The sequence below is a fragment of the Amblyomma americanum genome, chromosome 9 (assembly GCF_052857255.1).
Source record: "Amblyomma americanum isolate KBUSLIRL-KWMA chromosome 9, ASM5285725v1, whole genome shotgun sequence".
NCBI lineage: Eukaryota > Metazoa > Arthropoda > Arachnida > Ixodida > Ixodidae > Amblyomma > Amblyomma americanum.
The window spans coordinates 88,464,914-88,490,699 of NC_135505.1; the positions used below are offsets into that span (position 1 = coordinate 88,464,914).

Below are 25,786 nucleotides of genomic sequence, written 5' to 3' on the forward strand. Positions count from 1 at the left end.
TGGCAGTTGACGGAGGCATCTGTAGCAAGCACCGTATGATGGGGGTATTCCTCTATGTGATCAGAGAGAAGACCGTTTAAAATGTTTGCGGGCATGTGTCTCGCATGAGATGGGAAGATGTGGTCAAAATGGAATTCCACTGCTGCCGGCGTGTCATCAACCCACTGCAAAGACCTGAGATCAACACCAATCGGTGTTAAAGGTTCTCTGCTAACGTAATTTGTGGCATTTGATACTGTGGCCAATGATGAGAAAAGAATAAGGCCAGCTAAGACACAAAAATACGAGTGCTCACATTAGTCACTGGGTACATCGACCCGAGGAAGGCACCGTGAGTATTTGAAAGCGGGAATTTAGATCACGGATATGGGCTTCCAGATAAAGCAGAGCGTTGGAAAATGATTTTGGGAGACCAAGGCAGGGACGTAGGGCGCGCCTTTCCAGTAAGATTAAGGGTTGAATCTTGTAGTTTGCGCTACCAGAGTACAGAATGCAACCAAATTCAAGTATAGGTCTTACATAGGCTTTGTATACAGTAACGATAATGTGTGGCGGCGCATCCCAAGCTTTTTATTCGCGATTCTTGTCAGTCGGCCCAGAGCGCGTTCTCCTTTAAACACATTGCTTTTTATATGAAGGCTCCAGTCTAATACTGGGTGATAAGTAACACCTAGATATTTTACGGATTGCACTTGTGGAATCTGGTTAGAGCGATGGAGTAAGCGATGGATGTGCAAAGGCGTGTCTAGAGGAAATACCAAAACGCCGGATTTGTCAACATTAAGGGATAAATTAATACCCTGCAACCATACTCCAAGGGCATCCAAATATCCCTGCAGAATGTGGTAAAGGGAGTGGATATCCCTGGCCGAGGCGAAAAAAGCTATGTCATCTGCATACACAAAAGCTGTTATATCAGGACGAATGGGGATGCCACTTACCAAAATATTAAAAAGCAGAGGGGATAGCACCGATCCTTGCGGCACACCTCTTGATTGATAATATGTATTTGAACATAAGGTTCCCTCGGCGCAGTAAAAGAATCTGTCCTTCAGAAATTCAGATATTCACGCATAAATGTAGGTTGGAGGATGTAACTGAGCAAGTCTGTTAAGTAAAATATTATGCTCTACACTGTCATAGGCCTTTGCTACATCAAGAGTGACCAAAGCTGAAACTTCTCTTCTGCGTAGTGAGAGCCGGATTCTGCTCTCTAGATCCACATGCGCGGATCATATAGAGCATCCACGACGAAAGCCAATCTGGGCTGAGCTGAGACCGTTTATGTCATGAACATGTTTTGTGAGGCGACTGTGCACTATTCTTTCTATTAATTTGACTAAATTTCAAGTCAGTGCAATTGGCTGAATATTATTTTAGACGTATCCTTTTCCTGCATCTTTTATCAATAAAATAATTTTCGCTGTCTTCCACATGTTTGGAATTCATGCATTTTCCAACGAAGCATTGACCATATCTGAGAGGTCGTTTGTAAAATCCTGGGCTAAAATTTTAATCATACCAACGGTACACATCTGGTTCAGGAGCTGCAGGATGCAACATTGCCAGGACTGAGAGGAGCTCTGACGCGCCAACCTCAGTAGGATCCGAAGAGGGTGAAATTGTGCACAAAGGGACGTTTTTCTGCGTCTGGAAGCGTAACGCCAATCCATGAGCAGTAAACTCAGGGGTTTTCGGAGCCTTTTGTGGTGATAACACTGTTGAACTAGTGACGAGAGAGACTCCAGAACTCTTGTTATGTGCCATGCATCTATACAGGGCCTTCCAATTACGAGGATTTGAAAGATATGTGTTTAAATTAAGCTTGCCTTTTACACTTGAGTCTTCTTCTTCGCGCTGGATCAGCTTGCTTGTGCCTATCCTTCTTTCTCATAACTTGAGGAAAGAACATTGTTCCAGAAATTCCAATGGTCGAATAAGTAAAAGAAATCTCATCGACGTTATTATCTCTTCGTCATTATGAGACATTGCAATGCATCATTCAAAGCATGGAATTGATATTTTCCGTATCGAAATATTTATTATTCGCGCAAAATAAAGCAATACGCACTGGACAAGAATACGTAAATTACCACACACACCTTTGGAATTTTGGTCCGGTGGTGGGGGAAACCTCTGAGCAAGACTCCAGTTACACGCTGGCTGCCGACTCGAATGCTTAGTGCCCTCTCAATGCTTCAGTTTTAGTGGCGCGAATGCAAAGTATCATGATCAGTACGAACAATATGTTCCATGTGGTTCACACATTACTTGTTGTACATCATCGAGGAGGTGCTAAATTTCATCTGAAAACCTGAATGCAGAGGGCGAAGAAGTAAAAGTCACGGTAGCCGAACGTTCTTGAGGAGAAGAAGAAGAAGAAGGAGAAGAACGTTCTGTTGAACGTTCTCTCCACTGTTCTCTCCACTGATGCCTCCGGCAGCTGTGAGAAGGCGGCGATTGGCATATATTCGCAGGATCTAGATTGGAGCCACTCCGTTCGTATCCCTGATTATACTCCTATATTCTTCGCAGAGTTTTTGGCCATTGGTTTGGCTCTTCTCAAAATTCCCAGACATGTCGCACGGGTTCTTATTCTCACAGACTGCCTTTCAGTTATTGTCTCTCTCCAAAATTCGGAAAAATCTTTCTTGACTCGTTCACTTACGTTTTTTGTTCCGAGCACAGTGCGCGAGATCCGTTTGGTCTGGGTACCTGGGCATTCAGGCGTCTATTTTAACGAGATGGCTGATTTATTGGCAAGGTCAGCTCTCAGCGCACCTGTAATATATCCCGTCCCTCACCTCATTCTGTTAGAAGCTTCACGTTTCCAGCGGTTCCAACATATTTCAGCCACTTTGAGTGATCCGTTGCTCAATACCGTGGACTTTCAACACCTAAAGTACCCATGGAATATCCGGTGGTGTAAGTCAAGGCTTTGTGAAGTGTCCATGACGCTCCTGCGATGTAGAATCCCTCACTTAAACTTGTACTTATGCAGGTGCGGGTTCGCTGCGACAAACCTTTGTGTATCATGTGGGCAAGTTGAATCAATCGATCATTTTCTCCTCTCTTGCCGGCGGTTCGCGGTTCAGAGAAAGCAATATCTGGAGGTTCCTCTTTCGAGGCTAGGACTGCCTCTGTCTCTTACAGTTTTTCTCTCGTTCGGTGCGAGTGCCAAGGGATTCCCGTTAAGCAGTGTATGCGGCTACCTTCACGATTACATAAGTGCAACTAATCGATTATCTTGTTAGCTATATACAAAATTCTTTCGCATGTCCAAAAAAGGCTAGATTGATTCTATTCCGGATGACTCATACCTCTTGAATTCATTTTATTTTTCCCAATTTTTTTTTATCTTGATTCAGTCTTATGACGTTTCCTTCCCCGCGCAAATGCTTCATTGGCATTCTACCCTATACCTTGGCCAATCCCCCCCACGTGGGTATGTGCCATATTACTTGAGGAGAAGAAGAAGAAGAAGTTAGGGAAACGAGAAGATGAAGTGCTTGCTGCTTGGCCATGCCTCGGAAGAAACATTGCAAATGAGGGGAAACCTCATCCTCCGTATTGGCTTCTTGTATGCCCACGCATGTCTTGTGAAGGCATTCGCCGAGTTTTCCCTCGACGGCCAGTGGAAGGTGACCAACAGCAACAGATGTAAGTCCGTTTGCTTTTGCGACCTGTGAGGTCCGAGTACGAGCGTCTTATCATAAACGTACGCTACGGCTTGTATAAGCACTAGGCAAAAATGAACCTTGTGTTTTTTCTATTCAATCTCAAATCCCAAGAAATCCCAGAGCGCGGTCGTTTGCACCGACGAGGGACACCTATCCTGCAAGCGTTTAACCGCAGGCCGTATTTCGTAGCGTTTCATTTCGTTTTCCTTTTATTTCGCCATGATGTGAATCTTAATTGAAGCGACACTGTGTGTCCAAGCTAAAATCCAATCGCAGACGCAGCCTGCTTTGTTACAGCGCCGTCGTTAGACACCCTGTGACTGCATCCACTGCGGCCGGGTGACGCAGTGATGTTCTATTCGGGGAATCATCCCTATCTCACGGAATCTGAGGTTGTGAAATTTTCCTAAAAGGGTTGTTTTCGTAGTTTCATTGAATTCATGTAACTGAAATTATCGCATTCATTGCCAATTTAAAGATGTTTTCGAGCTGCTGCCTGTAAAAGGGCCAGAAATAGGTATTTTGAGCCTAAATTAGAGAAGTTTCGGTTACGACGTGGGACATAACTACGGTAAAGAACCGTTCCTTTAGATTCGGTTGCGCAACCACGACACAGCTGCTCTCGAAAGACGGAAGGTGCGCTGATATAGCTGCTCAGCCGTCTAAAGCGCGTAATCGGGCTCTGAAATTTGTCGGCGTTGGTGCAGGTCTACCGCTGAGGCATGGGCGTGCGACGTGTTTACAGAAGTAGCCCCACGAGCGTGTTCAGAGTCCTACACCGCTGGAAACAGCGAACGGTGGCAGAGGGTTAAATGAAACCCAAATGAAATGCGGTGTAGAAAATTACGGGCTAACGTTTACCTCCAACTCCAGAGGTCTAGCATCGACTACCAACCATTAGCATGACATTGTCGCTGTAGACAAGTCAGTTCAAATTATCTTTATTTCAACATCAGCCGAACAGATACTGATGGCCATAGAATAAAACCCACAGGCTTGACGACGTCCGTGGCCCCATACTCTTGCCATAGGCTGAAACGGCAAGAAATCATATACAGTGCCTGAACATTTAGATATTGAGAACATGCGAGCACGAAAAGAAAATTGACAAAAAGGGAAGAAAACAATGGAAGCAAATTAAAAAGGAACAAAAGACATGCACGAAATAATCAGCTATACAACGCTATTTAAATAGCTATGAAGAAGGAAGCGTAGCATTTGCTTTCCGTAGTTGTTTAGAATCCTGAAACTTCTCGCTCTTGCAACATTCCAGTGCTACGCGCACTTCTTCTTAAATGATGGCAAGATGTAGTAAAAAAGCTGCTCTTGTTCTTAAGATCTATTTTGTAGCACTTAAGCATGGTTTTATGGAGCACAAATCCCGCATAAATGCTCTGACACGCAATGTCCACTTGTTGCTTTTGTAGCATCGCGCAAAAGCCACTCCAAAAAAGTGCGAAATGCGTCGAATCACACAGCGCTGAGTATTTCACACTCGCCGCTATTCCATGCGTGAAGGTGTCAGGCGTTGCTGCTGGTTCCAAGAAGGGCTGCAGGCAACATGCTATGAACTTTGCCGCGCTGCTCGGAAGCTCTGATCGGAAGCGCTGCTCGGAAGCGCTGGTCGCTATAGGCATGAGCGTCCACGCCATGTCAAAAGTCACGCGTGGCGCACGTGACCAAATTGGGCCAGGTCGAGAGCATATAGGCAAGGAATGTTACCACCGAGCGCATTACACTTACCGCTACAAATGTTTTCTAGCGTTCTCCGGGGCCGAAGAGGCTGACAGCAGCTGTTTTAGGCGCGCAGTGAATGCAGTTCAGCGCCTCCTAGGCATTATAGGTTACCTTATCTGGGCGCTGCCATCTATATCAGCGAGCCTTCCCCCTACTTGAACATGCTCGTGGTCCATGGCATTCTTTCAGCTTGTGGAGGCTTGAAAGCAAGAAATTGTTCTATCATCCAAAAACCCGAACACGGTATGCATAATCTATTATCAGTGATTTTACCACAGGAACACTACGGACGAGTGTGAATGATACGCTTCATTACGCTATGAGCGTGTTAACTTCAATTACCTCAAGTTACGTCAACCTTCGTTAAATTTCTTTGCGCATTTTTTTTTGTGCCCGTTTTCCCCTCAACCTTGTGCAGCCCCGTTTCTGGAGATGACTAAATGAAAGAGAAAAAATACGCCCACGCAGCGCGCTGTCCTTGCTAGAATAGCACTGCGTATGGCTCATCTGGCGGCATGATGACGCCACTGACTTATGCATGGAAGTGCTACAGGCATCGCTCTCCATGACTTCCACATTGTTTATTTTTTTAATCTAGGGAATAGTGCAAAGACGCATGACAATATTTTATTCAGCTTCCAAACTTTCGTCATCATCTCTCCTCTCCCCCCCCCCCCCTCCCTACTCCTCCACATATGAAATCCAGTTGTCCCCAAGGATTGTGACCCCCAACTTCTAAGATGACAATGTCGTTTAGCGTGCCTGATTAGCTCTATGGGTCACGGGACCACTATCTATAAGTGAATTTTCCTTCGGGACAGTCATATGACTTCACATGGACCTCATGAATCATCTGACCTTTTTTTCCGGGAAACCTACATAACCCAGAGCTTGCCTTCTGCATCACGCAATGCCATGGGGCCAATTGTTAGTCCGTCACGCGAATTATTTTTGGGTCGCTAGAGACATTTACTTGCAATCTTTCTAGTTAACTATACTCACAGAAGAACTGCTGACTGCACACACATGCTACCACATCCATAACACACATGAGTTACGCCTGAACTGCAGTCATACAACGTTACCGATCCTCCAAATTTTTTTTTCTGGTTACTATAGCTCAATTTTGGCAGCATCATAACTACAGAAACGAGTAAGCCCATTCGCAATTCCAGAGCTAAAAGGAAAAGAAAGCTGCTGCTTAATCTGAAACCGCTGCCCGCTCCTGGCGCTGAATTGCCTCTGTTGAACATACTTTTTTTTCAGCGATCGTAGTTCGTTCGGTCGTTCCCGGCGGAATTTACACGGATCTTATGAGAGGTGGCGTAATCAAAGAACCGTATTACGGCTTCAACGACATAAATTACGAATGGGTCGCTCTAGAAGACTGGGCGTTCTATAGAGCCTTTGTAGGTAAGTCTTGCTATTTACTCCCTTAGAAAGGAAAAAAACGTTTTGGGCGAATCAATCCCCAATTTTTTCTATTGGTGTTCTTTCTTCTTACACAGTTTCCAAAGACCTTCTGGGACACGAGAAGGTGATGCTAGTAGCCCACGGAATTGACACCGTATGCATGGTATTGATAAACGAGCATTCCGTTCTTAACGCGAGCAACATGTTTGTTAGGTATGAAGCCGACGTCACGTCCGTTTTAAAGGTAAGAGTTCTAGCACACAGTGCAAATGATTAGAAACACCTAAGCCATCTTTAGGGCAATATCCGACCCTATAATAGAGCTACTTGAGAATTAAAACTATTTGAATACATGCGCATTCATATAGGCTAATACATGTGCAGATAACCTGAGACCTCTGCGGACAATTTTACTCTGCTTCTTGGCTGTCTGCAGTTAACTACGTGAGAGTGCTGTTGCTTGAAAGCCTCATGAGTTTCACTGATGACATGTTTTTAAAGGTTTAAAAAAGAAAATGTATTGCGCACGCATTTGTGTCGCCCTCCTCTAAAGCACATCAATCTGCAAGACAGAGTAGGCGTATCTGAAGTGCCCTTTCTACTAAAAAGAAATGAGCCGGTATTAACGAGAATTTGGAAGGGTATCGCAAAATTGGAAGCCTTTCTTTTGCAGTAGATGCAGTTAGGTTGATGATGATAGTGAATACTCAATCTAGTTAGTACTCTTGGTGCAACCCCATTTTTGGGCTTTCTGTGGCTCTAGAGACGGTCGTTTTATTGTAAGAAATAGATATACATATCCCAGCGCAGTTTAGCGCTGAAATTGGCTTATTTTTTGTGCCACTTGATTGAAACTCGCGATGCCCATGATGACGTGTCGAAAAATAGTGAACCTCGCGATTTCGAATGTGACGTCGATGACACTGTGGTCTAGAGTCAGGTAATTAAAAAAATACTTGATATTATTGGAGTTTTCATTTGAGAAACATCCTGTTGTAGCGACATCTACGTTTCATTTCTTCGCTTTATCTATGTTTTGAAAGCTGGGTACTTGCTGTGATCAGTCGATGTAACCACAGTAAATACGCGCATTCTGAATGAGCAAAAGAGGCCCACTGCAGGGCGCTGATTATTATATTTTACTAAGATCAAGTGTTTAATGAAATTGCTTTCAGTGTTGCTCTAACATCGTGCGCATGGGATTTTGTTCTCCATCCACCAAGAAGTGTAGAAAGCTGGTTTTGAGTTTGTAGTATGCTTATTAGACACTAAAGAAGCTACAAGGATACCGGAAAACACAGCTAGTTCGCGTCTTGCGCATGCAGCGGAGAAATACCATATCCGTGCGCTGCGAGTCTCCCGTGAAGTACGCTAAGCGGATGCACAAGAGAAGAGGGAAAGCCTACCTTGTTCACCCGCTCTGCCCGCCGGACGTGCAGATGGGGCACTGCCACGTGAACTTAATCCGCAAGATGCCCTGCTCCTTCAGCTGGGATTGGGGACCATCCCTTCCCTCAACCGGTATCTGGTGAGCAAACCATGACCGCACGCTTGTTGCTGTCGTTAACGGGAGATGCCATACTTGAGCATGATCTACATATAACTACATAATGAAAGAGAACATATTATGATCACTGTGCAGCGCAATACAGGATAAGTACGAAAGAAAAAGTTTCGCTTTGTTCTAACTACGTTTCATATTCACTACAATGCACATCAGATTTTGCAGCTCATTGCAGAGCTGCGATAATATTCGTTTCTGTCTCCAAGCTTGCTGTTCTTTTCTATAATACGAGTACTCTCCGGCAGGAGTTCTTACGGTGAACAGTACGCTCGGAAACCAGTAATGCTGCCTGGCCAACCAGTGGCGTGGCCTTCCTCTCAGCGGATTGCGTGTGTCCCTCACTCCATGTGTGTTGATACTTAAGGCGATTGTTTGAAGAAGGCGCCGAAAAAAAATTCCGCGCACCCACACTCCGTCAAGTTCAACAGCCGACTTGGCCTCAGTGTTCATGGTCTTCCGTGGCCGCCGCCTCCAGCCGTCGTCACATAATTCGCACCTCCAGCAGTGCATGCGCAGACGGCGGTAGAACATAACGCGTAATTTTTAATGTGGTAAGCCAGAACGCCCACACTGAAAGACCGCAAATTCTGCAACAATCTTAATTGGGCTGCTGAGAATGCTTTTTGAAGAAGCACAAGTGTGGATGGAGTCATAAAATCCTATACGTATTTCAACTTCTGGTCGTACATTCTCTGCAGGCATACCTCTGATTGCTCACGTTGAGATTGGAACACATTTTTTTCCCCAGCTTACTACTCAATCCACATCTTGAGATCTGAATTCTGTGCCTAAAATTGGAAACATTGCTGAATGATATGAAAGTAACCAGGAAAGCGCCTTAAAATGGAAGCTTAAAAGAGTGAACGTGGAATCAGTTAGTAGCTTACGGGAGTTCTGTGGAGTTGCGAAGCGAGCTGACATCAGAAACTCTGGAAGATTCAAAGCCACTAGTCTAAGTTCTGCTAAGCTCAGGAATAAATTACAGCGCGTTCTACAAACATACCTCTAGTGGTTGCCGTCTTGAGAAGGGTTGCTCACTAAAATATTTTCCACCAACACCACAGCTGCAAAAAGCGCGAGCGCAAGACGAACAGCGAAAGCACGAGCAACACACCAAGGTGGTCAGCCAGCGCCACGCGGCGTGACGGCCTTGCGCACGTTCAACGCTGCAAAGAGCCAACGCTAGCGGAGAGCGCGGCGCTGCTGTCGCTCGACTAAACTTGAACTTCGGTTCCCTGTAGCGTTCATCCTTGCCGAGGATTATATATGGTTCTTCTTATTAGGGTGGTTGGGGAGGGACTTATGGGGAAAAGACTTGGCTCACCCAACAATTCTTGACAAAAGCATTTTTGATCAGGAAACTGTGTATGAACAGACTTTTTTTCTTCTTTTTTTAAGATTTAACTATGACAATGAATATATCCGCGGATCTCCCGTATGCAGGCTTGCATTTTTTCCCTGTTAGTGCTTTTGTTATCCTCGAAAGCGTTAAAGATCCCCAGGTGTTCCCAACTATTCCGGAGTTCTCCACTACGACACCTCTTTCTTCGTTTCTTCTCTCAGTCCCTCATTCATCTCTTCCCTTACGCCGCGGTTCAGGTGTCCGCTGAGATGTGAGACAGACACTACATCATTTCCTTTCCCCAACAACCAATTTTCAATTTCAATTTCCCCTTTGGTTTTCTATGGCACCCTCGATGCGAGGAATGGAAAAGCTTTAAATGAAAGATTTTCTGCATATTGGAAGAATGGAACCCTACCTTCATGATTTACCTAAGACTACTTTCCAATTTTCCAATAATCAAAATTTTTGTACAAGAATGTCGGGCATCAACATGTCCGACATGTTCTCTTTTTCAGGTAAAAGCGCGTACCATTGTCAGCGTATTAAGGCTTCTCGCTTCCTGTTGCTCCGCTTTGTGCTTAACGCCGCAGAGCTCAATTAACTCAGTTACCGAAGAAACACGTGTTCCTCAGCGTGCTGGAATGCTAACAGCTAATTCTACGCATTGTGCGTCATATGAAGCGTACTGATTTTACAGCAGAATTAGGTTGAGTCTCCTATTTTCGTGAACAGACATCATTTGGCGGCCCGACCTCCAAGCAGCGTACTGATCGCTTGTGCACTCGAACCCTATTTAACACTGTTGGGCTCTAGCGGAGAAGGCACACGGATGCTGGCCTACGCATCAAGTCAGAGTTGACATAGTACACACCGAAACCTCACCAAGTAGTTTATGCACAAAACAGAGGCAGCGTGGATACCACACTTCAGCACTTCTTGACCAGCATGGCGAAGTTGGGAAAATCTAACTATTATCTATGGTTCCGGAGCCCTCCACTACGGCACCTCTTTCTTCCTTTCTTCTCTCAGTCTTTCCTTTATCTCTTCCCTTACGCCGCATTCTTTCATTTATGCTTGCGACCAGTGCAGCGGCTGCATGTACCGCGTCATCATAGCGTCCGCGACATCCAAGACCGCCTTTTCACGTATTTTATTTTAATTTGTTGTCGTTGTTCTCTTGTCTCCTTTTTTAATCAATGTGATCATATTGGGGGCGCATAGAAAAGTAGTTTTTGAGAGGACGAAATGGCGCTGTAGCTCTCTCACTTCTCGGCGGACACCTGAACTGCGCCGTGAGGGAAGGGATGAATTTGGGAGTGCGCGCTGGCGGGGGGGGGGGGGATGCTCTTCTTATAGTGGAAAAGCACTGCTTCACTAGCAAAGCTGAAAAACCCGAGGTATGTGTGCAGCCTCAACCTTTGAACTTTGACACAGCGCCAGCGGCGGAGGACTTGCACAGCTGCTCTGTCAGTGAGCGGAACCGGCACCCCTCTCCCCCTCCGCGCACGCGGTGGCCGATAGCGGCTGCCTAAGGGGCGCAAATGCCATCACACTAAGCACTTGAGAGCTGTTCCGCACTCCCAATTACCTGAAATGTGACTAAATTCAATCTAATAATCTAATTAACGAGAGTTTTTGATTGCGCAGTGCATGAGCTTCACGGGGCCGTAGGGGCTGTTCGAATTATTTAGTTTTCCGGTGTAACAGGGCCGAATTGGGAAGTTTTTGCTTCATTTTCACGCCGTCCTCCTGTGTTCTTTCCATGTGATGCTCTCAGAGGCAATAGAACGCCACACCTAGAGAACGGGAACTTAACAGTTGCGTTCTAAAGACTGCTAAAACAAGAGACACATACGCCAAAAACTTCCATCCAGCTAGGAGTCACCTTTTAGACGAGGAAAGGTTACAAATATACAGAGCTAAGTGTAAGGCTCCGGCCTTACTCATGCTGGCCTAAAGCAGGAAAACAGGAAACAAGAAAGACAAAAAAGTGGCATGCACAACACCGCTTGTATACTCAACATCAGGTGAGATAACTACGAAAGACATAACATATTGACTTGCACTTTTGTGCCAACCGCAACGCATGGTCTGCCGTATCTTTCGTTTCGACCGTTAGTATCAGTGGGGACTGTGTTTCGCCACGACAGGGCACCGTGAGTCGAAGGCATCCATTTTGTGGTTCCCAGCGCACTTTCTTCCCGTACATAACAGCAGCCGAGTGGAGAGCGTGGTTTGTGACTTGCGAGGCCATTGCTTGACGAGGTGGTTCTTGGGGAAGGATAGTGTGTGTTCTTTGTAAGTTGCTCGGCGACCAATTTTTCTTTTTATGGGGGTTTAAAGCCCCAAAGGACTCAGGCTATGAGGGACGCCTTGCAATGAAGGGCTGCGGAAGTTTCGACCATCCCTGGTTCTTGAACGTGCACTGACATCGCACAGTACACGGGCCTCTAGCGTTTCGTCTGCACCGAAAATGCGTTCGCCGCGGCCGGGAATAGTGGACAGCTTTATTTTAGCCTGGACGAGGACAAGCATTTGCGGTTTTTTTTTTGTCGATACGATTCTCATTTTTAGCCCATTCACTCTTGAGATAACTGCGCCCTCTTTGCTTCTCTGTTTTCTGTTGAAGCCACCTGTCGTTGTTCGATGGCCTCCCTAATTTCCTTATTCTACGAGTTTTCTGGCTTCGTCTTTCTTCTCGAGAGGTTCACCCCTTTACTTGTTTTATTTTTTTGCCAATGAGTAGTTCTCGTTATTATCCCACTTTTCCATGGGCGTTTCCCTATTACATCCTCTATGCGGACTGCTATTCGCGCTATTTGTTCGTCGTTTAATTTTGTCTTCTGATTTTAACTTCTATGCATTTCTCTTTTCATCACGACTGAGGTTGAGGTTGAGGTGTTGAATGCTACAGGTGGGGTTAGCCTTGCTTTATCTGCCGGCAATTGCTCCACCGCAGCGTCTCTTCGATATTAACAATGCCGCACCTACCCCGCTAAGCGCACAGTCTCTTATAATAGCACACATTCTCTCCCGCAGTCACCATCTATGCACACAATCAATCCACACAGTTCACATCACAGTCCACTCCAGAAGTCACCATCTATGCACATATTCAGTCACAGTAGAAAATAGGCCATTGTAGTGCCACACTCCATACACACGAGCAGAGGCCGTGCGAATTCGATGTAGAAGGGTCGCCTGAGATCTTCTCAGTCCCTTGGTCACACATAGCTTGTGGGACGCACTCCACGGGGTACCGAAGTGATCGAGCACCGTTTTCCTGCAGAGACTTTTCCCATCTTGAGGTACTTTATTTATGGAATCCTTGAGAGAGCTTTATGGGCGAGACTGTCTGCCACCTCATTACCGTTGACTCCTATGTGAGACGGCACCCACTGGAAATGTAGAGTAAAGCCTCTGCTGTGCAGATTCTGCACCAAGCGCAGAGAGCTTAGATACAAGGCGTCAGTAGGGAATCTGCGCTATAACCTCTGAAGGGCAGATTTTGAATCAGTTAGGATGACAACAGGTTGAGCCGGACAACACCCTAACTTCCGTAAAGCCGCCTCAATAGCAACACTTTCAGCCGTTGTGGAGGATACGACTCCCAACTGCAAACTATTACGCTTATGATTACTTTCCAGACCGAATTCCCGTCTTCGACATTTTTTTCATTATGCGAGCTTGGTATTGACACCCTGCGACATTAGGCAGTATTCAATTATCGTCTGCCTGTTATAGAATTCCCACGTGATTTGTCCCTCATATTTAGTTTCTCTATTTACAATAACTAAGTTATGCCGCTCACAGAAGTCTAGCATTAACATCCCGTTACAATCCGTGTATCTATCTCGTTCCTCGATGTTGCAATTCATGTCGGCCAGTTGAATAATATCGTCACCGTCTCCAAACTGCTTTATATCGCCATTGACACACTTAACTTGATCACTGTTTTGTTACCAGCATTTGTCCCCTGTCCCTAAATAAGCTATCCCTAGCCATGTCCTTTTACCGGCAATTCTTCGTCATAGCCAGACATGCTGTTTGTAAGTGAGCCAATAATTAAAGAGCTAATTATGCCTTCTTAATTTTTTACAGGAAGTCCATTGGACTGGAGGCGTACAATGGTGTTGTCATCCGGGACATCGTCGTGGGAACGATTCCGACACGTAAGCTCGTTTTCGCTTTATAGGATTGCTTAAAAATCACAAACCGAGTACTGCCGAATTTTTTTTAATTATCTTAATTTTTCTATGCAAAATAGCCCTGATATTGCGGGTTCTTTAAGAGTGTTGCTACCGAAGCGCGAGTTTCATGAATATACCTGGCTGAGTTATGCCCACAATAATGAGCGTAACAAAATCCAGGAAACCCTTTAGTAGATTTTGACGGCTGTGTTGGGCAGAATGCTGGGAAATTTCCGTTCCACAAAGCATTTACTAGCCACAAATAGTGAATGTGTATTATAAAGGCAATTCGTTCTCTCTCCTCAAGACATCAAGGAGAACGTAGCCACCGCTGCACACATATTATTCTAGCACAGTCTTCGCGGCACCTCGGCAGATGCGCTAATTGGGGCCCCTAAGCTTGTTCCCACAAGTCGCTAGCCCTATTTTTGTTGCAGTAGTGCATAAAACTCTTTCCGCATGCACAATTCCAACAGTACATTCTCTATATTCCTTCCTCAATTCTGAACTAACCAGTATATGGAGCAAATGGCATATAACATGAAATTTTTATGTGCTCAAGTGCAGGCAGCGCATTTTCTGCCACGAAGGCATGGCTGAACTAAAGCATTGATAACCGCTAGGTTTCCAGGAGAGAAGATTCATCGTAAATTGACTGCCAACGTAACCTTGGCAGGTCAGGATGGCATCCACATGCTTTTGACAAGAACTGCAGGAGACTCGAGCGATTACGGGAAACCTTATCGCGGCATAACTGCAGCGTACTGCGCCCGTGGAAGACGTGGCATAAATAAAAATATAGAGGGAGCCATATTTGCTTCTAGGTTTTGCACCGTAGTTAGTTAGTAGGATCTTATAAGGGTGACCGCTAAGACCATTCCCGCAACACCATTCCAGGTTCCGGGAATCATTGCGAAAGGTCACGTGCGCGTCTAATGACGTTATCGCTTCCTACTCCAGCCGTCACTACTCAATCGCCACCGCGGGCAAAAAAAAAAAAAATAGCTCCCATTACATCCCGTGAATACCCCCTATAACGAGTTCCGGTAGTGAGCAGAGTGGTTTGCAGAGCTTTGATCAAAGGTGCACATTCTCCTTCGAGGTGTCTGAAATGCAATGGCGAGTGCCTGAATAGCTCTGTTCGGTCCTTCGCTGTATTTAAGCCCTTAATATTCTGGCACGTCGTGTTTTCAGAACAGCAAAACGGAACTACCAAATGGGTATTGAACATTACCCTCCACTACAAATCATCGACTCGCGAGGCGCGGAACGGCAATGTTTGGGTTACATTGGACGACGCTTTCTTGGACATGGAAGTGGTTTTATTTAAGCCGCACGATGGACTAAAGGGCAAGCTAGGACTACTCATCACCGTGCCTAGTGTAAGCATTGCTGTGTTGCATTCTGTTAATTTATTATGCAAGTAATCTTTTTCCGCGAAAAAAGTGATGTACACCGCGCGCCACTGCTGGCATCGCTGCTTTTCCGGCACCTTTCAGCTTCTTCTGCAACCAAGAGCGACGGAATTAGAAATGAAACAGGTTGCAGTGCTTCTACGTAGAAGCAGCAACCTCTATGCGTCCCCTGACACTATAGTGCCTATGGGCACTTCCGGAAAACAGTGAGCATGAAGCACAAATGAATGCGTAATGGGTCGTGCCACTTTTTCTTCCACGCTATTTGTGTTCACGCAACAGCGCATTTTGCTTTGAAAGGCTCTCGCTGATCTGTGAAGCGGTTGCTAAACACAGTTATGGTTCCCGTCGACAGGAGCATTACGAGTGCATAGAAGAAACAAAGAGGACAGGCGTAACTTCATCCACGCCTTGGTAGTACCTTGTGCAACCGGCATTAGTCTCTGTCCCTTTATATTTCTCAACATCTAGCTTAGACGTATACTGACACAGGTAACGTGTGGTTAAAGGCTTTGAAAAGCACGCTATTTGATTTGTCGTCTATGCGAAGCTAGGTGGCTTCCATAATGCAACGCTTTGTAGTGCATAACTACGACTATGGAGAAACACGAGAGAAAATTTTAAAATTTTGCCGAAAAGAGGGCCATCTGCAATGAAGACAATGAATGGGGAAAAGGTAGCTCGGAATAAACGTTAATTATGGCGCAATTTTGAAAGCTAGAAGCTGTTGCTAAATTTTTCTGCGATAATTACACACTACCCACAGATGAATGATTGAACAGAGCAAATTCCTGTTGGTAAATCCTTCTTTCATGCCCGTCATATAACTAGACAGAATTATGAAATCCCATGTTTGAGTCGTGCTCGTCATGTTTATAAAGATGTAAGCAAATTTGAAATTATGCCGGCGCGGTGGCTCAGTGGTTATGGCACTCGGCTGCTGACCCGAAGGACACGAATTATATCCCAGCCGCAGCGGTCGGTTTTTTTTTTTGAGCCAACATTCTAGAGGCCCGTGTGGTATGCGATGTCAGCTGCACGTTAAAGAACCACAGGCGGTCTGAGTTTCCGGATCCGTTTACTGCGGCGTCCCTCATAGCCTTAGTCGTTTGAAGACGTTAAACCCCCATAACCGATAAACCAATTTGAAATTATCACTTGAGAGCGTGCTGATGTTGGAAGGTATGCGCAGGGGGCTGCTTTAATTGTGTAAGCACGTGCCCTCGCCCTTGCGACCGGCTAAGAATGTGATTCTAAGAGAAGCGGGAACGATCCGGAAAGTATGGGACTGAGTAGTATGGGACACTTGAATATTAACGCGGTAGCGTTAAAGGCCCGGTTGTCCAGAAAACCCGTAGTCGGGGTTGTGAGCGAAAATGACGGCATGGCTCTGGCAGGTGGTCGCCATAGAGCAACCTGGGAGGCAGGTGGGCCATCTGGGTCACGCGTGACACTGTGGCGTCATTTACAAGCTGGCCACCGGATAGTGTGCAAACTGTCCGCCGGTGCAGATAGCAGTTAGGTAATTATTGATCACTCGGGAAGAGCAATTTGGTTCGCTCAAGGTCCACCGCCGGGAGCACCTGCCATTGCCGGGAAGTGGCGCGTCGCATAACAGCTACACCACTGCGCCAGGAGAGGTATGACTCCCAGGAATACTGCATGAATGTAAAGTGAAGAATGACCTCTGGCCTATATGAGAATTGACCCACTGCGCTATCGCGTCATACCGTTAGGGTGGAGCATAAGTATTCCCTCCAATTTTCTTTTTCGTCCATAACCATCCCAAATAGTTCAACAGTCAGGTCAGTAACTGGAGCTACGATACCAGGGCGTTTGTTTCTAATGATGGGCTCATCCGTTTTTTAAATTTATTTATGGTGATGATACCTCGCTGGAATGTAGTCATCGGTCTTTCTCGTTCCTTTCTTCGGCATTTATAGCTGTGGAAGTATACTGAAGCCTCTAATAAGCTTTTTCGATGCGCTTGTGCCTTCTTTTATTACATGTTTGTGCTAAAATTTCGGCGGGAAACTAGACTGCATTTCATTAACCTAGGTGAGGAGGAAAGGGAGGTAAAGTGCTAGTAGGAAGCCGACGCTGTCCCATTCGTCTATCCGACTTGATGCATTACCAGCGAAGGTACTGTTCAGGCAGCTCAAAGTTGTTTAGTGATGCTTGGCATCTTCAGTTTAGACTAATGTTAACTGCAGTGGGTGGGTTTGAGTAGGTGTTTAACGAACACACCCATTTACCATATAAATTCGCGCTTTTCGGTGTTTCCGCTTTCTTCTGTGAGCAAAAGGGCAATGATAGCCGCATATAGTCCTCACATACACACAACACCTATTTTGTTGTGAGCGTAAAACGTGTACATTATATATGCAGAGCGAGCGCAGCTTACATGAACGCGTAAGTGCGAGAAGAGGCTATCAATGTTATCCAGGATGGCTTAATGTAAGAAGTGAAGAAATAAATGGTGTCGAAGAAGAATAGTGTTATCGAGCATATTTGTGCTTTGGTGGAAGCCCCTTGAAAAGGAAGTAAATAAAAGTAATGGGGGGGGGGGGGGGGGCAATTCGACAAGGCTGTGGTTTTCCGTCCTAGCATTGTGCTTGTGGACATGGAAAACCATAATAGAAGTATTAGAAAAAGAAGATGATAGCCTCGATGGAACATACGCTCGTCAGCGCCAGCACCCTTGAAAGCAATGGCTTATTATTTAAGCCTCCCCCCCCCCCCCCGGCCCCGCTTGAACAGAGGTGCTGAGTTCAAGCATGAGTGCAGAGGTGACCTCCCCTCCCCTCGCTGGTTTCGAAGGAGTACACGCTTTCTCCCTGCCCGGTGCGCGGCTTGTTCCGGGATGAAATGCTTGAGAAAACTGTGTGCCACGAATCCAGACGAAAAGGAGTAAATGCTGGCAAAAGATTTCAGAGCAATCAATGCATCCTTGGAACTCAGGTGTTAGCGTTGAAATAACGGCGAGTATTTGCAACCTCGACAGTAGAAAGAAAATGCTGCGAATGGAGTCCACAGTAAGCCGTAGCGAAGTAGCTGTAGCTGCGGCCGAATGCCCCCACGGAATCTCACTCGATTCTGGCAAGATGGTTAGGCTATTTCCGGCAGGAGTTGGCAGCCTCTCGAAGGTGCCTAGACGACGCAATTTTTTAATAATTTAGAACAGTCATGGGCTCACGATCAGCCGCCATCTTAACTCGCTCACATTTCGCTATTCTCGTTATGTGGACGTCTGCATGTTCTGGCAATTATTTGAGCGAAGTGTGGCATGTAAATTTATGGTTAAATTGTTGAATAGTTTCAAACAAGATAATCTCCATGATGTCGGACTAATGATTTTCCTAAAGATAAATATTGCTCTTTTGCGCGGCATGTCCTCATCAAAAACACTTCGTCCTCTTAACCACAGGACATCGCCATCCATCGGTGGTGGCCGGTAGGCTACGGGTCGCAAACCTTGTACACGCTCGACGTCGCAGTCTCTGTAGGTGAAGAAGTATCTCAGAAGAAGGTCAGGATTGGATTCCGCACAGTTCAGCTGAACGAAGACGCCATACGTGAGTGTTCCTTCTGCTCTGGGGGGCCGCAGATCACGCTTATTTCAGTCTGACTATTCTAAAAACACTTGTAACACCGGCCAAACACTTAAGCTCTCTGTTAAAGAACGGGCAACGATAATGTAGCCGCCCTGTACACTTCGCCATTGCCGTTCAGTGCTTCCCTCTCGTTAAGGCCCTGTGCGGCAGCGCCAGAACCAGTGTTGTGTCCTACCTTCTGTTACCTTACACCCTCTTCCACTTTCTACCTGCCCTTCCCTGGCATCCCCGCCGCTATCCAAGCGCCTACGCCAACGTCGCGGCCTGTGCTTTTGTCACATACCCAGCAAGCATGGCTCTCATTCGGAACAGCTTGAATCAGGCTCGTCTGGGGAGCATTGCTTTGCTGGAAGAATTTCAGGGTGGGGCTTTCAGGATCAAAACTTAATGGAGTAGTGCGGAGTGTCACTTTAACCTTATCGCAGTATTTTCTATACATATGCAGAGAAATGTAAGATAATTCGAAAAAAAAAGTTCCATTTGGCCCATTTTTTATGCATACAAGGACAACCACTCTCGGATAAAACCAGTCTTTCTTCTAATTGCCGTTAAGTGGGTTTGAAATAATATTTAAGCTGAAGACAAACGCAGTCCGGTGCCGCTGTATGGCCTCGCTCAAGCTGACAGCACAAAACACTGTCCCTAAGTAACATAAAACATAGCCAGGCTTTCTACAAAGCATTCGCGCTTAGATATTACGACTAACGTAGCCTTCATCATCTTTTAGCTGATTTTCACATTGAATACAACCGCCTGGTCTAAATTTAGCAGAGTCACCTACGGTGGGTTCCTTAACGTAGGTCATGGTGCTCGGCTGCTGACTCGAAAGACGCCAGTTCCATACCGGCCACGGGGATCGCATTTCAATGGATTTTAAATGATTGAGGGCCCGATACTGTGCGAAGTCAGTGCACGTTAAGGAACCCCAGGGAGCCGAAATTATCTGCAGCCCTCCACTACGACATCCCTCGTAACCTAAATCGCTTTCGCGCCGCTACCAGCATAATCCATGAACCAAACATTAATGCATGGAGAACGCTACACTTAAGTGAACCTAGGAAAACACTTGGCTCGCATGAAGTAGATTTATACGACAGAAGTCAACAATCTTTCAAACCAAAGAAAGAACAGACTATTGTTTCAAATTTCTTGGTGTTGTTTGATTAGAGAGGGAAATTACTTAAAGATTTCAGATAGGTAGCTTTACAAAGCGTTCAATTAAGGACAACCACGTCATGCCGGAGAAAACCGAGCCCACGAAATCCGCATTTAGCTTGCGATGTTCTACCAGCTAGCCAGAGTGTACTGTCATTCAAAACGCGTATGTACATGTGCACAGGACCCACGTTGCCTTCGCCTCACACCGCGCTTTTTGCAGCTGGCCACAACAGCTCGACTCTCTTCTACTTCATCGTTAACGACGTTCCTATTTATGCCAAGGGTAGCAACTGGGTACCGTTGGACCTCCTTCAGGAAAGAATAACCACCAACTACGTCAAAGAGATGCTGCTCTCTGCCAAGGTAATCCACGTTCCATGATGGCATTCCTGATCAGCTACTCACACTTTGCTTTTACCTCACCAACGTGGCAGCTGACTTTGGGTTGGTAAATTAGCGCTTTGATGCAAAATATGAGACATTATACCTATCCGTATCAGGCATGAGCCACGAGTGGACTTTGTGTGTGCAGTAACTCCATTACATTTTTATTCTTAATTAGAATGAATTTGATGGCTGATCCTGGTTAAGGTGATGTCTTCATTTAAACCAAAACTCCAGATAAAAAGTTCTTTCCTTTCGATTGGGACTAGTGATGTTCTCACAAGAAAATCTCCGTGATTATCGTTCTGTAATGAACGGCCGTACAGCCAAGCCTCACGATTCGCCACCAAAAGACGCCATAGTGGCGTACGGTACACTAGTAAAATCGCCCACTGAAGGTGATAGACGGTTTATTTACTTTTTTTCGCCTTTAGGCGGATGAAAGATCAGTTTTGAGAAAATGTGGCATCTTTTTTGTTAGAATGCGGTAATCTATGGATGCACACCATCCTCAATTTGTTGTCAGTGTCCTTTTGAGAAAGCTCTCTTCTTCCTCTGAAATTTATAAAAATGCCTTTCGGACTCATTGTTTCAAACTGTTTAAGAATACATACTCTCAATACGGTAATAAGTATGGGGAAGCGGAGGTAAGGGTTGTATAGTTCGAGCTACTGAGGCATGCGCTGAAAGTATGCCGATTCAAATTCTAAGCATTTGTGAGGACGTAGCGTAAGACCATCTGTCTTCTAGTTTTTAATGTTTTAGTGCAATTAGTTCCTGCTGACACATTGCTTATTACAAAGTATTTTAACCAGCACTGTTACCAATTAAAGAATGATTTTTCACTTATAAGAACATTTCGTTCGGCATACTCTTATCATCGTAAGAGTGAATCAGAACACAGCTAAGAAATGTAAATAGTGAGGTGGGGAGATATAAGCCAATAGTTAACTGTTTAACTATTTGATTTACGGTCATTACTTACTTAGTGGTTTGCATCCCCCCACCGGTAACATCCATACCTGCTTTTCAAATAATTTTAAAGCGGAAAATGGCTGAAACCGAAACTGTGCGGCCCGAAACGGCGGCGCCTATATACGAGCGCGCCTCACAGAGCGGCGCGGATATCGCACGCTCTTTTAGAAGCGAGCGGGTGGCCGCGACACCCGCTCGGGCAGAGAGCATGTGAAGGGCTCGAAACTCTGTGATGCACGCGAATAGGTGTATATAGCGCTTCCCTCCGGCCTCATGGTTGCCGGCTCTATAATTCTTAGGAATGTAGCGGCTACAAGAAGGCCTTTTTCAAAACTCTAAAAACTGATGTTTCTCTTAGTTCAGGCGGGCTCCAAACCAATGCATAAAGCATTGCCCTTACAGTAATAGATAACTGGCTAGATAATCTTAATCTAGAAGAACAAGAATGTGCTGGAGCGCATATGGCTGGCTCTCTCGGATCACGAATCGCAGTGTACCAATATCCCTCAGGAAAAGCGTACCCAACAGTTGTGTCTTACCAGTACTCACCTGTGGGGTAGAACCTTGGAGGCTAATGATAAGGATTTAGATTAAGTTAGGGGCAACGCCGTTAGGTATGGAAAGAAAAATGATAGGTATAACGTTAAGAGACCCTGAAGAGGGCAGAGTAGGTGAGGAAACAAACGCGGGTTAGTGACATCCTAGTCGAAATCAATAGGAAGAAATGGGCCTGGGCAGGGCATGTAATGCGAAGGCAAGACAGCCGCTCGTCTTTAAGGGAGTGGATTCCAAGAGAAGAAAAGTGAAGCAGGGGCGGCAAAAGGTTAGGTGGGTGGATGAGATTAATAATTTTGCGGGGATACGGTGGCCGCAACTGGTAAAGGAGAAGTTTAATTGGAGAGACATTGAAAAGGCTTTTGCCCTGCGGTGGCATTAGTCACGCTGATTATGGTGATTTCATATTAGTTAACCCCCTGCTAGATAGCACATATTAGCGGCATTCTGATGTACTCTACCGCTATTTGCCTGCCGAAAAGAATATTGCCGAAAAGAGAAAAGGCCTAACGTCTTAAAATTGCATCTAGTAATAAATAGGTAAAACACTCTGTATGGGGCACGCACCTGCCCTTAAGCAATCGCCTTCCAACTCTTGAATAGTAAGGAAATGAAATTTTAGGAATGAAAGACATCAGCTGAAATATTGTTTCCCGCTTCAAGTGACCGCACTTAACACTTTTATCTGCATGTTCTCGTACATACTATTTCCCCTAGAGAGTTTTTGTCTAAATACTGAACAGCGATTGTCGGCTAGAGCCCATCGCGCGACCATAGTGCCTTCGTGGGAAGTACAATAAGCGACAGCTGGCGGCACCACTTTTCCAAAATGTGTTTAAAACATCATAGACCCATGTTTGTAACGAAATTTTCAAGCGATGTGCAGGTTCATAAGAAGGCCTACTGTTCCATGCTGTTGCTCCAGTGTAGCACGCTGAGGCAGACTTCACAGCTGAGGCGCAAGTAGCAAGGATCGCAATCACCGGAGAAGAGCTTTCGTGCAGTTCGTCTTTCATGTGCTTTTTGTCGCTATGTCGCTAACAGCTCTTTCAAGTGTTTTGGCACCCGACATTTGCAAGCCCTATTTCGAGTGGTATCTAAATGCAGGAGGCAAATATGAACATGATTCGAGTTTGGGGCGGCGGCGTATATGAGAGCGACTACTTCTACGACCTGGCAGACGAGCTGGGGATCCTCGTCTGGCAGGACATGATGTTCTCCGTTAGCCTGTATCCCGTGGACCAAACTTTTCTTGATAACGTCGCCATTGAAATCAAGCAGCAGGTAAGTGTCACTTCGACATCGTTAGGAAAAGCTCCCAATAGATCAGGAGCATTGATTTAAGAGCTTGAGACAGTCTGGAAGCGACCACTGCGCAGCAGCTCTACACCTTTCCGAGTTTGCATATAACCCTCCGTGAATGTTATTGTCTTAAGTAACGTTCAAGTTTCTCATAGATTTGGTGGTCGTGACATATCGATTGGGCCGGCGCTCATCGTTGCCCGCTATTGCTCACATAATGGTTCGACACTTATAGGATTTTTCTTTTACTGCAGCGTCCCCGTTATGCAGTTAGGCGCCCAGCAGTGTTATGTATCAAAACGAGCAAACTGGCATGCCGGAACGCAGGGCACTGTTCGATCGATTCAATTAGAGCTCCCTGCGCATTGCCATATTGCTCGCCGGACTTTTTGCGTACATGGAGCTAGCACGGTAGACGCGATGGTTTAGCAGGTTTGCAACAATATAAACAGGGGGCGTTCCGGCCTCCTCTTCACCCGATTAAGAAGTCTGTAGGCTGTCTCAGCTACAGACGCGCCAGGCAAAGAGTGCTCAGATGCAGTTATTTCTCGGGGTTCTAGGCTTAAGCGCGGCGTAGACCGCTCTTGCTCGCTACAGTACGCCAATTCGCGAACAGTGATATCTCTGACCAGTGTCTCCATCTGGTTCTTACAACGTGAATCATTTTTGTTAATAAGTCGACGCTTCTCTAAACAGTACTAGGGGGGGCACATTCGTCAAGAGAAATAAACAAAGAGCGAACTTTTCTATCACCTGCTTTTTCTGAGCGAGATAAGCCTAAGCGAAAGCCTATTGCCCCGCTAATGGCTAGCGGCCGTGCTAACAGAATTCAATGCAACACTAAATTCTTTTCGAAGTAAGCGACCTTCTCAACTTGTACCTGAAACGCTCCTCTAGCGGGCTACGAAGGAGGCTCGGAGTTGAGCACCGCAAAAATATATATATATATATATACATATATATATATATATATATATATATATATATATATATATATATATATATATATATATATATATATATATATATATATATATATATATATATATATATATATATATATATATATATATATATATATATATATATATATATATCGTTCTCTCTCAGCATTTTTTAAACACTGTGTCTGTGCGTACGCAGGAGGCGTGCATGCCATGCTCCTAATTTGGTTGCATGCGCAGCGGTTTGTTCTTAAAGGGGTATAGACACCTAATTTTAGTGGCATGTTTTCTCCTCTACAGAGATGCCAAAGAAACTACTATGCATAAATCAGCATGTTGTATTTGCCTTCGACAGCTAAATAATTTATAATCGAATTTTTCCGTCATGTTGTTTCGGTTTCAGTTTCAACAGCCGAACGAGGACTGTGACGTCAAAGAGAGGTTGTCACTTGAGGCGTGGAAATACTGCGATTAATCGCTGCTTGATCGTTTTGTTTCCATACAGTGCTGAAACCAGCTTTCCTCAAGAGTCGGAATGGCAACGAATGTAGAAGCACATACTATATTGCAGTTTTTCATGCTTCACGTGGCCTATAACCTGTCTTTGACGTCATAGTCCCCTTTGTCTGTTGAAACCGAAACCGAAACAACACGACAAAGAAATTCGATTATAAATTGTTTAGCAGTCGTAGGAGAATACCACGTGGCCGTGATCATCATCATCAGCCTGACCACGCCCACTGCAGGACAAAGACCTCTCTCATGTCTCTTCAATTAACCCCGTCCTTTGCCACCTGCGGCCACCGTATCCTCGCAAACTTCTTAATCTCATCCGACCAAATAACTTTCTGTCGCCCTATGATAGGCTGGCCTTCTCTTGGAATCCACTCAGCTACCCTTAAGGACTAGCGCTTATCTCCCCTTCGCATTTCGTGCCCTGGCCAAGCCCATTTCTTCCTCTTGATTTCGACTATGATGTCATTAACACGCGTTTGTTCCCTCACCCACTCTGCCCGCTTCCGGTTTCTTAACGTTACACTTATCATTTTTTTTCTTTCCATAGCTAGTTGCGTAGTCCTTAACAGCTGAATTTTTTTCTAGGTAAACCACGTATAATAATGCCCTACGCCCCATTACAGAGAAAAGCACACGCACTCAAAATTCAGTGCCTATACTCCTTTAAGTAGCTTTCTGCGGATTCGCACTGTAAAACACGCTACATTTAGCGCATGCTATCGAAACTTGGGTATCTACAGTAGTCATCTCGATGCAATAAAAAATACTCAGAAGCTACACTCTATACCTTCTTCAGATTCGGCGCCTGCAACACCACCCCTCTATCGTCGTCTGGGTTGGGAACAATGAAAACGAAGCCTCCGTTGTCTCACTTTGGTGGTACGTTTTATGTATAACCATTTGAGAAAATAATCATAGTCCTGCAGTCTAACTTCCTTCTAAATGCTTAATTTGATTTAATTAAACACTTCGCACTATCGGGTGCTTTCCGAGG

The 25,786-nt window shown here is 45.4% G+C and overlaps 1 protein-coding gene and 1 long non-coding RNA gene across 2 annotated transcripts in view; both read left to right on the top strand.

Annotated features, from left to right (window-relative positions):
* The first annotated feature begins 3,574 nt into the window (after positions 1 to 3,574).
* Positions 3,575 to 7,068, top strand: LOC144104990 (uncharacterized). The gene is made up of 3 exons (XR_013308679.1): positions 3,575 to 3,660; positions 6,684 to 6,830; positions 6,926 to 7,068. It is a non-coding gene; the product is annotated as an uncharacterized LOC144104990 (long non-coding RNA).
* A 982-nt stretch (positions 7,069 to 8,050) lies between these two features.
* The window catches only part of LOC144103496 (beta-mannosidase-like), a 52,281-nt gene continuing 34,545 nt past the window's right edge, over positions 8,051 to 25,786 (top strand). The window contains exons 1-7 of the mRNA XM_077636197.1: positions 8,051 to 8,358; positions 13,841 to 13,911; positions 15,124 to 15,311; positions 18,772 to 18,919; positions 20,337 to 20,479; positions 23,138 to 23,314; positions 25,589 to 25,671. Coding sequence (XP_077492323.1) covers positions 8,150 to 8,358; positions 13,841 to 13,911; positions 15,124 to 15,311; positions 18,772 to 18,919; positions 20,337 to 20,479; positions 23,138 to 23,314; positions 25,589 to 25,671 — 1,019 coding nt within the window. The 5' untranslated portion in view covers positions 8,051 to 8,149. The remainder of the gene's footprint in view (positions 8,359 to 13,840; positions 13,912 to 15,123; positions 15,312 to 18,771; positions 18,920 to 20,336; positions 20,480 to 23,137; positions 23,315 to 25,588; positions 25,672 to 25,786) is intronic.